At 35.8% G+C, this 12,500-nt stretch overlaps 2 protein-coding genes across 2 annotated transcripts in view; both read right to left on the reverse strand.

Annotated features, from left to right (window-relative positions):
* LOC138021639 (uncharacterized) overlaps positions 1-12,500 on the reverse strand; it is a 66,218-nt gene that overhangs the window by 27,260 nt on the left and 26,458 nt on the right.
* LOC138022423 (ATP-dependent DNA helicase PIF1-like) lies at positions 5,809-6,384 on the reverse strand. Its single transcript, XM_068869549.1, has one exon. It carries the CDS (start codon positions 6,382-6,384, stop codon positions 5,809-5,811), a length of 576 nt encoding a protein of 191 aa, XP_068725650.1.

Genomic DNA, 12,500 nt, shown 5'->3' on the forward strand with positions numbered 1-12,500 from the left:
ATGTGACTTGATTAATTGTAATTCACTCACCGCTCTCCATGTTGGGAGGCACTACCAAGATGGCGATCTGTAACAACGTTGTGGTCAGCAGAAAACCAAAGCCCTTTTTTAATTGTATTTTACATAATTTATTTTTTTGTTGGTCTTTATTATTTTGGGTGCTCCATGATATTCTGGTGTTCCAGGATGTTCCGTGATGTTCCGGTGTTCCTCATTCTAGCACATGCTGAATTAATCCTTTATTTACTTGTGATTTGTGATTCTCTCACAAAATACAATGTAGCTTTTTTATGTGCATGTGAATGCATTATATTTTGGACTTAAACATAGCCCATCTTTGAGCGTGATTTGTAAAAAAACTTGTTTTGTGTGACATCATGACTTTGTCTTTGTTTTGCTGGGGCCGCATGTCTCAGATAACAAGGCAGGAAATAATAAAGAGGGAATCGGAAGAGGAATGGCCAATTCTGCTAGTTTCATGCACCCGTCTGTTCTCTGTTTAGAGTTGGAGTGTAAAATGATGCCCTGTAAGTTCAAACTGGGAGAAGTTGAAGAACTCAAAGGATTAGAAGGCACAGGTGAATTCCTTTCAGCCATTGGAAAGATGCACTGTTCTTTTGGTATCCACAAGAAACACAGTTCTTTGGTACATGTACCTTTTCCCACTGACAAGTATCAGGCAAAAAATAACAATTGCTTTGCAATTCAATTTGTAATTTTTGTTCAACAGTCAAAACATCAATTATACGCATGTTCAGCTATCCCAACACTGCAACCATGTAAAAAGATCACACATGTTTAATTATGATAATACAAAATATTAATATCTAAAAGTAGCTTATAATTATTAGCTCTTTATCACCTGAAGATGGTAGACTTAAGAAGGGAAAAGACATAAACAAAGACTACTTCCAGTCCTTGATTCCACACATACTGTGTGTGATATAATATTAATGGTCAATTTGGACATTTCATCAGTATCTACATAATAAACAAATTAAAACATTGCAAAAATTGGCCGCTCTGGGATACAAATTTTATCTAAAGTTTTGTGCTGACAGTCACTGCAGTCACTCGTGAGAGATTACCATCAGCACTTACTTGAAGATAAAATTTGTTTCCCTGGCCGTGCCCATTTTATATCCTCTTTTTCACATTTAACAAGAGATGAGATGAAAATGAAATATGGCCCATTGGATATGCTGTGAAATCTAATGGACTATTGTCACAGAAAGTTCAAGCATAACTGACTGTTGAGATACACTGTACTTTACATGTTAACAATAATGAACCAATTATTTAAGTCCTTATTCAAATTTTTTGAATTAAATTTTAACATCTCATATAACACACAGTTAAGAAGCCTAATTCAACTAGACGCTCCGTGAGCGTAGACTGGGTTGCCCGTTTGTAAGTGTGATACCAGGAGCGAAACACTGGGACACTCAGTTGGGTGGTAAGTGGATTTTTCTCAGAGTAATGGTGGGTGTGGCAATCCGAAGAAAAAAAGTGAAAGAATGCAATAGGTACTCCTGGTAACTCCTACAATGGAAGAAGAAGGCCAGGGGATTGAATGCGGATGCAGCATATTTCTCATGCATTCGCAGGGCCGCTGGATTCTCTAAGCCCGCTGTGGAGGGAAGTGGTACTGAGTTGCGGGGAGCACGGAAAAACCCATGAATTGAGGTTTTCTTCATTGTTGAGAGTTTAATTTAGGATACACGAGGAGGCATTAGATTTTACATGTTGTATAACATATGTAGTTATTTCTTCTATACAGGTAAGCTTGAATTAATTACATTTTTTCTTAGTTTAAAGCTTGGTTGGGCTGGAAGTGAGTTGATTTCGGCGGAGAAGAGGCCATTATCATAAATTATTTTTGTGAATTCAAGTTTGATCAGCGGTTTAGCTTGTGTCCTTAGTATCCAATTTCGCGCGGTTCGAGGACCATGTGAGAGTTTGCCTGCCATGTTGTTTTGTTATTTGGCGGACTTCACAGTTTTACCGTGTCTGAAGAGGCTCAAGCGTGTTCTGTAAGCCAGTTTTCAGAGAACCATTTGTGTGTTATTCGAAGCATTATACTAGCCACACTTTTCCTTTCATTTAGAAACCGTGAAAGGAATTGTTACGTGACAAGTTTGTGATATCTAACAACTGTGATAGGACCGCGGTAAAGTTAATAATTGGGACAGAGTCTAAAGCAGGATTGTGTGGAATCGTCTCAGAAGTGTATTGTAAACCGTTCAAGCTTGAATGTTGTTGAGGAGTTAAGTCTTATGTGGGTGACGGTAATATGAAATAAATCCTTTTAACGCATTTGGAGTTTGGACTTTATTCTGTCATATGGTAATCTCTGTGGTTTTGGCGGGCACAATTTTGTTTGCTGCTCGCAGGCTTCCTCTTGGCCTGATCGAAGATCAACGTTCTGTGCAGTGAGTTGCTTGGGTCTTCCATTCTTCTGTCAGATTTATCAAAGTAATGTCAGTGTAACGGTTCACTGCTTCTGATTTAAGGTGCTTGTAAGATACTTTTGCAGTCTCTTGATATAAATCTTTTGGAATCCTAGATCATAGCAGGAGCCCATCTGTGTTTCTGACCATAGATGCCCGAGCATTTACATGATCAGTAATGCTCATGTATCATTTCGTTCATTGCTTCATTCATCGTGGGAACACTTGAATCCACAAATGACCAGCTTCCAAAGACATTGGCTTCATGGCTCAGTTGGTTAGAGCGTCACACTGGTATCGCAAGGTCATGGGTTGAGACCCTGTTGAAGTCCTGAATTTTTCAGGCTTTTCTACGCAATTTCTAGAATTGTTTTCATAACGGCGAGGATCATAACTTCACTTGAGTTTTTACTTAACAGCCTAAGAATTGTTCTCTTGTTGGATGTACATTGTATTTCTGCAGAAAAAAGGAAATGAGAAACCTTTTAGGACTTTTAACTTTTACGGAAGATGAATGTGGGTTCGTCCCAAGTGTTTTTGGTTCGAAAGGAATTTACATAACACACAAAATATGCAAGCAATGGGACCATGAAAAGAGCGAAAAGATATTTTCATATCAACTACTGGGGGACTTTTGAAAGATGTATTTTTCAGCATGTTACGTGCAAACCAAGAAAACAGAAATCAGAATTCCTTTTTCAACTACATGTTGTTGATAGAATTTTCATCCTAACACTCTAAAAGAGAAAAAGATATTTAATAACAAAGCTCCAGATTTTATTTTTATGAATAAGTATTCGTTATTGTAAATAAGGTGGGCTTTAGAAATAGTTCTTTTATTGTTTTAATAATAATAATAATAATAATAATAATTATTATTAATATTATTACTTTTATTTTATTTTATTATTTTGTTAAAGGAGAACTAAAGGTAAAAAGAAGGATTTTTTGTTTAAACTTTAGACCATACACAATAAAGTTTTCAACTTTTTTCCTGTTATATCCGTCGCTCTTCCACCTAAAAAAAAAACTTGTTATTCCAGTTTTGGGCTATCAGCGTTGCCGCTCAGAGTGGAGGAGTCAGCGGTCATTTTTGCGGCTTATGATGTATGATATGGGGAAGACATGTCAGAAGCAGTGTTTAGACTGATGTTTGTTGTGAATACTGAGTCCACAAAGAAACAGCAGAGCAACAAAGAAAATATCCACAGCAGCACTTGTGTTTACCTTGTTTCTGTTGATTATGAAATCTCTGTTTCCTGTATCATACCTCACAGCAGGCGCCCGACTTAGTTTTTGAGCGTGCCCTGAAAAGGCCAAAAAAGTGGGAAAAGCCCAACTTCGAGCGTAATTTTGTCCCAGAAAACAGGAAACGAGAAGAAGTAACTCCACAAACTTAACTTTACTTATGTTAGGCTAATTTCCAAAAAAAAGTGTTGGAAAAGTTGTTGCTTTTGGCCTTCAGTTCTCCTTTAATGATTGTCTGAACTGGTAGGTCATATAATAAGCATGCCTGTCGTTTATAGTTATTAAGAGTCCTGCCTGGGAATATCTGAGTAAGATGAAAGATACAAAGTAATATGTAAACTTACCTACTTGTGGTGCAGGGCACAGGCATGGGTTGAGGCACCATATGGTGGTGCCTTGTAAAATGCTTGTCATTAGACCTCTGAAGTCTCCCATTCTGGTTATGGGAACTTCTAGCTTAGAAAAACAGATTGTCTCCTCAGGTTCTTGGGCAAGTTTGGAAGTTCTTGTGGCATTATGAACATGATCCTTTTTGACAAAGAAATTGATAGAATTTACCAACTTCTAGAAAAAAAATTTCTTGGTAATTTCAAATTGATTGACAGATGATTATCAAAATCTCTGCTTATTCCAAAACAATTACATTATTGTGTAACATGGTTTAATTTCTCTCCACTGGTTGCAGAGCCTTAGATTTAATCTGCTTTGCTTAAGTCAAATGATGCCATCTAAAAACAATAATAATATTAAAGATAAATGTTTATAATATTTAAGACGAAACTGATGAAACTTGTCAAGGAGATGCATCAATTTGTCTGCTTTTGAGGACACTGTGGTAGATTGGGATTTTATGAATTTCCAGTTTTGTTCTAGCTGGACTTGTGATCTCTTTACCAGGTCTTTGCGACACCTTTTTTCAAAATCTCTAGAAGAGTTCTCTCATTTTCATTGTAAATGATCCTTGCATGAGAGTTTCATAATATCATTTTAGTTATAGCTAGCATATGGATATTTTAACAGCATCATGGTTCCTGCCAAGACACATTTGTACATTTATGAGAATTTTATATTAATTTTACAATTATTGCTATAAATAAACTATATGCTTTCTGTGACAATTTAAATAAATATAAATATTTAAATATCTTGGTTATATTTTATGGATATTTTAACAGCATCATGGTCAGAGTAGTAGACACTAATTACAGTATTCTCTATGATGTCAAATTTTGTTGTTTTTAGGTAAATTTGGTCAAGTATGTTTCCTGATGAGACAAAAGTTGGACTTTGTACAAACTGTGAATAACCTAGAGAGGTCATTAAAGATTTTAGCGGTCTTATGCTATCATCATTTAAGTAGTTGATATTGAAATCACCAAGAATGATGTCGATTGGATAAGTGCCAAGGATATTTTGTAGATGACTTACATACTGTATTATATTTGAGTTGTTCTTTCGGTAAAGAAAAAGAACTGTAAAATTGGGACACATAGTTGTAGATGTCTTCAAAATTATTACAAATTTCATTGCATTTACTTGTGGAAAGTATTATGTTCCTTAGTTTCTATAGATCTACTGGTACACAGTGCAAAACATAAAAATCTATAAGTAGTATGATCTTGACTGTAGAGAGTAAATGGTAGAAGATGACATTTTATGTCAGTATCATTGCTATAAGGTACAAGATGTGTTTCTGTCAACTGGTGCAATTAGATCACTGTTCTTTATGTTTGCATCATACTTGATATCTACACTATGTTTTTTGAGTGATCGTATGTTTAATAGACATATAGTGAGCATTGAATTGTCCTTATATTTTTCACTAGTTCCCATGGTTTTTGAGATTTCTCGCAATCTTTCATATTCTTTATGTACCCGAGGATCTGCTTTCACATGTTTGCTGTTAATTTTTCCTAGAATGTGAATACCATTTAAAGAGGTCGCTCGGCTCAGTGCAACATATACCTGACCATAATTGAATGATCTCTGTTTGACCAACTCAAAACTAATGACGAGACTGTTAAGTGACAATCCCTGTACTTTGTGAATGCTAACAGCGTAAGCCAATGTTAAAGGGAATTGCATTCTCTGTATTTCTGGAGAAGAAGGTTTATTTGGATGTACATTTAATTTTTGCTAGGACAGGTTCTACGGGTACAACTCTGTTTTGTCGCACAAAACTGCTAGTACTCTTTTGAATTAAATTGTTGCCAGCTTTGGCATCATCAAATTTTACATAGATAATGGTGGGTTTTTTGTTATTTTGATTTACTTCAATTTTAACAACAGTTCCTAGTTGACCATTTATAAGTCTATCTGCAATATCAATGTTGTTGGTTAACATAACTCTAGCAGATTCCTTTATACAGATATTAGCATCAAGTCCACCAGTTTCAGACCTGGGTCTAGCTAAAATTCTGTTAATATCTTGCTGTGATACATTAGGAGGGTACTGATCTGTGGCTTTAAGGTTCAACAACTGTGCAGGTATTTGGTGCAATTTCATTTCATTGTGTCGATTGACTGGATTATTTTCAGCCCAGATGTGAAGAGCATCTGATGGGTAATTAACATCTGATGGATCTATAGATCTAGATTGGATGCACTTGATATCATCTTCAGTTTGAGTTGCTGTACGGAACCTATTCAGAAGTTCAGAAAATGGTTGGTCATCCTTCTGCCTCATGATATCAACAAGCTCTATCATCGTGAATAGGTGCCATGGGTGGCACAAGTTAAACACATCATTTTTGTAATTTGCAAAAACAGGTTTCCTGCGTATTGGTGGTAGTTGATACATGTCACCAATAGCAAGAACGCTAATGCCTGCAAACAGGTGAACATTTGATGTGCCAACAATTTCTTTTAGTCTTTGGTGGATATGAAGCAAAGTATTGTTAGCAACCATAGAGATTTCATCTATTATGATCAACTTGAGGTCAGCTAGTAACATTCTCATCTGTGTTTTCTTTTGGTCAGACATTGCAGGTAAATTATCACCTGTTTCTTTAGGAATTGCCAAGGCAGTGTTTATTGTTGTCCCATCTATGTTAATAGCAGCAACTCCAGTAGGTGCCATTAAAAGAACTGTAGGTAATTCAGGATTCATCGGAGGATGTCTAAAGGTCTTTGTGACAGTGTGGTAGATTGTTTGGATCAAGTGACTTTTACCAGCACCTGCTCCACCAGTTATAAATAAATGTATTGGTTTTACTTCTTCAGGTTTTCGACTATTCATGTTTTTCATTTTACTTCTACACCAGGTGAGAATTATATCATAAGCATAGCGCTGTTTTTTGTTCAATGATCTAACACACTCCCGTAGCTTATCATCAGTAATTTCTGTTGGCTGGTTGTATGTTATCATTCCAAGGTTTGAATGATTCTCAGTTTCTGATGATGAAACAAGATGTGTAGGTAATTGTTCATTCAATGATTCGTTTGGTGCTGAATCATCTTGCTCTTCAGATTGTAAATCTGCATTTTCCTGGTCATTTATAGAATCATAGCTGGAGTGGATATTGCCCTGGTTATTTCGAAGAAAATCAAGTGCTTCTGTAACAGCATCAGCATCAGGCTCAAAATTCTCTCTGTTTCGTTCCACTACAGCTTGTACTTCATGCTCATAGAATTTAGAAGCATATGTTTGATCACTTCCTAAAAGACTTGTTTCATCTCTCCATGGGTAGTAAAGCATCAGGAGATGATGAAAATACAGTTCAGGTTCTTTTGCTTTGTTTGGCTTGTGATATCGTATAACAGCTTTTACTTTCCTACACTTCATAACTTCATGGGTGTTCATTAATCTTATTTTGTCTGGAGGTGACGTATCAGGATCACAATTGTGATGTAATTCAATGACATCATCAGTTAAAACCTCAGGTTGTGCATCAGCTGTTTCTTGGCAGTCCTTTTTGTATTCTTTATAATAGTATGCAGCAAACTCTGCCAGACATAGCCTATCTACAGAAGGAATACACTGTGGTCTTAAAGTGTATCGATCAATAATATTTGATTTAAAGATATCAGTACTTTCATTATCCAGTTCATCAAGTTCTTCTGGTGATTTAGCAATGCCTACCCTTTCTTCTGGTAGGTCAGTGCTTACAAAAACTGTTGCAGGGAATATTTTTCGTAACCATAGTTCAGGCATGCATCTGTAAACACATTCTTGTGAACTGATTTCTCCGGTAGAGAGGAAAGCAGCACCAATTCTTTTTAAGCTATCCCTGACACTCAAGTTTTCTTTCTTAGCTTCCTTTGCAGCATTCATAATTGCCTGTGAGCATTCAGTCTCATCCTTGGTAAAATATGAGCACACATACGTTATGCACTTGTAGTGGTTAAATACAGGTTGCAAGTCAACATTCGCTCTAAAACCCTTAATACCAGCAATAAAATAATTATTAATAAAACAGCTGTTTGTTGGTCTTTTAAGGTGCAGCTCATAGTCTGAGTCAGGTGAAATGGATAAAGCCCAATAATATTGCTCTTCAGTTATGTTTACAGATTTGAAAATATCAGCTTATGTTAATGTAGGATTATAGTTTGCTTTACTGGGATTTAACACTTCATCTATTTTTTCTTTAACTAGTCTAAGGATTTCTTTTTGTCTGTCTATGGTAATCGTTTTTTTTCTGGATTTAAATCATCAGAAAGAGGTTCAGCCACAATAGTCTTCTTTGTAAAAAAGTGCCCAAAATTAAACCTACATTTAATGTTTTTGTATTTTCTACATGTCTTTGAATGACTGTGCTTTTGGTAGGTTTTTACAAGCTCATGTAACTCAGGGTCTTGACTCTGATCAGGAAGGCATGCCTGCACATGTTCATCTATGAAATGGATATAAGCTTCCTTGGTGTCATGTGTTAGTTCAGGGCTATCTGATGTCCATATTAAGGCATGTAAGTGAGGAGAGCCTCTCATCTGAAACTCAATGCGGAGTGCATAGTATACTATTTTACCAATTGGGTTTGCATTAGTTAGAAGAATTTCAGTGAAGAATGTTTCAACTCTATATTGAAAGTGCTTAGCAACAACAACAGGATTTACATTCAGCATTGAGAATCTTTCATCATAAGATAAAGCATCCACTTGTTCATTTGTTAGATTTTTGCCTTGGGTTCTTGCAATAATCTGAAAAAGTTCAGGCCACCTAAGGTCACCACAGGATAATGTCATAAACCATGTTGGTATTCCAAGCTGTTTTACCATAGCTACTACTTCATACATAAATTTTTGCCAATAAGGTGGTGTTCCTGGAATTTGTCTCAAAAATAAATAAGCCTGGTCTTGACAAATAAGATTTTGTAAAATTTGCATATTATTTGATCTTATTTGAGAAGCAGTAAGAGGCTGGCCATGCATTTTTTTCAGAGCAATATTGATACTATCTGATACTTTCTTCTGTTCTATGATAAACTGAGAAAAGAAGAGATATTCAGGATTAGTAGCAAAACTTCCACTGTGATGTAAAAGTCTTGCATTGAAGTACCTAACTGGCGCCAACTATATTTCTCGGTTGACAGAGTACCCATACTTTCCTTTTGGAAACAAAATAGGAAATGCTAGTTCTTCACATTGCTTGTCTGCCATGAAGGAAACTGGATGTTTAGTTTCACCAGGTGCAATAGCATAGACTTCGTCTCCTTGAGATGATACATTATCATTTTGCTCAACAGTTACAGGATAATCTGGTATTATAGACTGCAAGCAAGTTTCACTTGTTGGTGCTCGATATTCATTTAAAGGATCGTCATTTTCTTCATCTGCAGGTGTGCTGACATTCTCACCATTTTCATTGTTTGAAGAAGTGCCATCACTTATACCAGATTCAGTAGAGTGGTTATCATTATTCAAAGTCGAATCGTCTAAATCAACATCATTTTGTTGCAATGTTTTAAGATGCCTATCTATTTTGTCACTGTCTATACATATATTATCATACAATGGATTGTTCATTTTGAGCCACATCAGAGCATTTAATATTAGTTGAGGTCGCAGAGCTTGAAAATAAACATGTCCTCTAAACTCCATTTTTCTCTTTAGTTTCAACATGATTATACCTGACCTTTCAGGTGGACGTGGCAATGTAGTACATGTTTGATCACATTCAACTGGTATATTGCATATTGCTCCTTTAATTTTCCTCTGTTGGCCTTTAGGCATTACCACTATCTTTTCAAAGACTATCCTCTGTGCTATTAATATTTGTTCAAGTTTTTCTAGTACTGAGAGTTCTGGTGGTATTCTATCAACTTCCAGTTTATTACCTACAGCTTGACATGGTACTTGCCCTTTTGAAACTTTTGCATGACATGTTCTACAGATGCATTGTTTGTCATCAAATGACTTTATCTCAGTGAAAAGACGGTGTACACTGTATTTATTTTCTTTAAGTAACATAACTGTTTTTCTATATAGTATTCGATGACAAACTGAACATATGTAATATGGCCCCTCTCTGATCTTATTCTGAAATACTGATATGTAGTGATCCAATTTATGCTGAACATCGTTTGCCTTTTTTTTTTAGAAATTTTTGCTGCATCACTTATGCACTTCATTTTTTGCTTTTTTGTAGGATTCATGCTGCAATATTCTTGTTTTTTTTTGTTCAAGTATTGTGCCTTAATGAGTGGTTCCATTGCATCATAGTTCCGCTTTTTTTGTTTATTTATCAGATCTTTTTCTGCAGGATCTAGTGACTTGTACCATACTGCTCTGTCAGACAAGAGCTTTTCTTTTTCCGCAGGATCTAGTGATTTGTACCTCTCTGCCTTGTCAGACGCGAGTTTTTCTTTTTCTGCAGGATCTAGAGATTTATACCGCTCTGCTCTGTCATACAAGAGTTGTTCTTTTTTTGCAGGATCTAGTGATTTGTACCACTCTGCTCTGTCAGACAAGAGTTTTTCTTTCTCTGTAGGATCTAATGACTTGTACCAATCTGCTTTGCTAACCAAGTATTTTCGTTTAGCACTCGGTTCCATGTTTGCATAACTTTCTCTTCGTTTTTCGGCAAGTGAATTTTTCTGCCTATTGGATTTGTGTTTCCTTAATACCTTTTGTCTTAAAGTGCTTGACAAATTACTGTAACAGTTTAGAAATCTGATAATGTATGCTACCTCTAAATTATTAGTTGTATTGATTTTTGTAACAGTATTAGCAAGGGCTTGAATATGGAATTTGATGTCATTGACAGTTTGAAATTCATCTTAATTTCCATCACTATGGTATATTATTAAGTAGTATTTGATGCTTTTAGTCTTAGAATTGTGCTGAAATATGCAACTTGCACAGTAATTTGAAAACCATATTATAAATCCAGTATTGCCTCTTGTGTTATCCAAAATAAAGTTCTGGAAGTGTTTGCTACTGCTGGATGCACAACTAAATTTAATATGCCTTCTTTTTGTGCTGTAAAGACAACATCAATAGTTGCATCATATATTTGAAGTTTGTTTGGAAATTTGCGTAAACAAAGATTTTCATCAGGACATGAAAATTGTTCCTCGTAAAACTCATTTCCATGGTCAATAATTGCTTCTAGAGTTTGTGAATTCCAGTAACTGCATGCCTTAACCACTGAAAAACAAATGCTATAAAATGATAAAGCACAACAGGGTCGTATAAAAGACTCATTGCCTCTTGTTGAAATATGTGCCATTTCTCCACCATCATCAGCAAGTTCTGATTGAGAGATTTCACTGTTCTCATCAACTAAGTGATTGTCGTCCTTTTCTAGTCTTGTTATGTGAACACCTATCAGCTCAAACAATGCATTTGAATTTTCATACAGGGTTTGCAAATAACATGTGACATCCTGTATACTTTGTGCTTCTAATAATACACATGTTCCTTGAGAATGGGGCATACCAAATGCATCCCTAGCATGTGAATCAAATATTTTAAATTTACCACCTGGAGTACAGTACATAGAAACAGTACTACATTCAATTGTTAAAAGAAAGGATTGGTAGTTTTGCCTTACTAATGTTAGCAAAGCATCAACCAAAGGCATACAGAAACTCAAACCATGTATAATGGATCTACCATTTATAGTACCACTATAGCTTGAACTGTATTGAAGCTGATAATCTGTATTAAACACATTGAGCACATCTGGTAACTCAGTTAACAACAGGAAAGTTTGTCTGGATAGTCTAGATAACCCAGAATACAATTCATTACCAATGTTCATGATGTTGATCAAGTCCACTGATGAGATAATATTATTCCTGTAATTATAGATAAGTGAAGTAAGAGACATTGCTACACACTGAGTGCCTGCATTCTCGCCGAACAATTCCACATTGCCTTGACTATAAGGCGCTTGAATAGTTTTGGTATGATCAATGGGCCCAGGGTTTTTCTCTATATCATTTGACAGCTTTAACTCTGTATGATTCATCCTATGGTTAACGTTCTTATAAACAGATCTTACTGAAGTATAGTTACATCTAGGTTTCACTCTTCCACGGCGAGTTATAGGTTGGTTCCTGCGATTTGCTGTCCACCACGTCCTTTGTGTACTCCTCTTCTTAGTAGCAGACCTTAGTCTTACATACAAATAGTCTAACTTACGATTAAGTACACTCAACTTTGTAAATAAATGCATGGCAGAAGATTTCGGTACGTTCTTTTTAATATATTTTCGAACTAATTTCCTGAAAGATCTGCTCTTATCAAGGCTCGTGATAGCTGTTTCACTGGAATTCTGCTTGGTTCTCGGTCCCTTTGTTGACGCCCTCCTACACATTTACAATAAACAAACTTAGCATAACGAGATCGAAGTTGCAAGTC

This window comes from Montipora capricornis, chromosome 10 (assembly GCF_036669925.1).
Source record: "Montipora capricornis isolate CH-2021 chromosome 10, ASM3666992v2, whole genome shotgun sequence".
NCBI lineage: Eukaryota > Metazoa > Cnidaria > Anthozoa > Scleractinia > Acroporidae > Montipora > Montipora capricornis.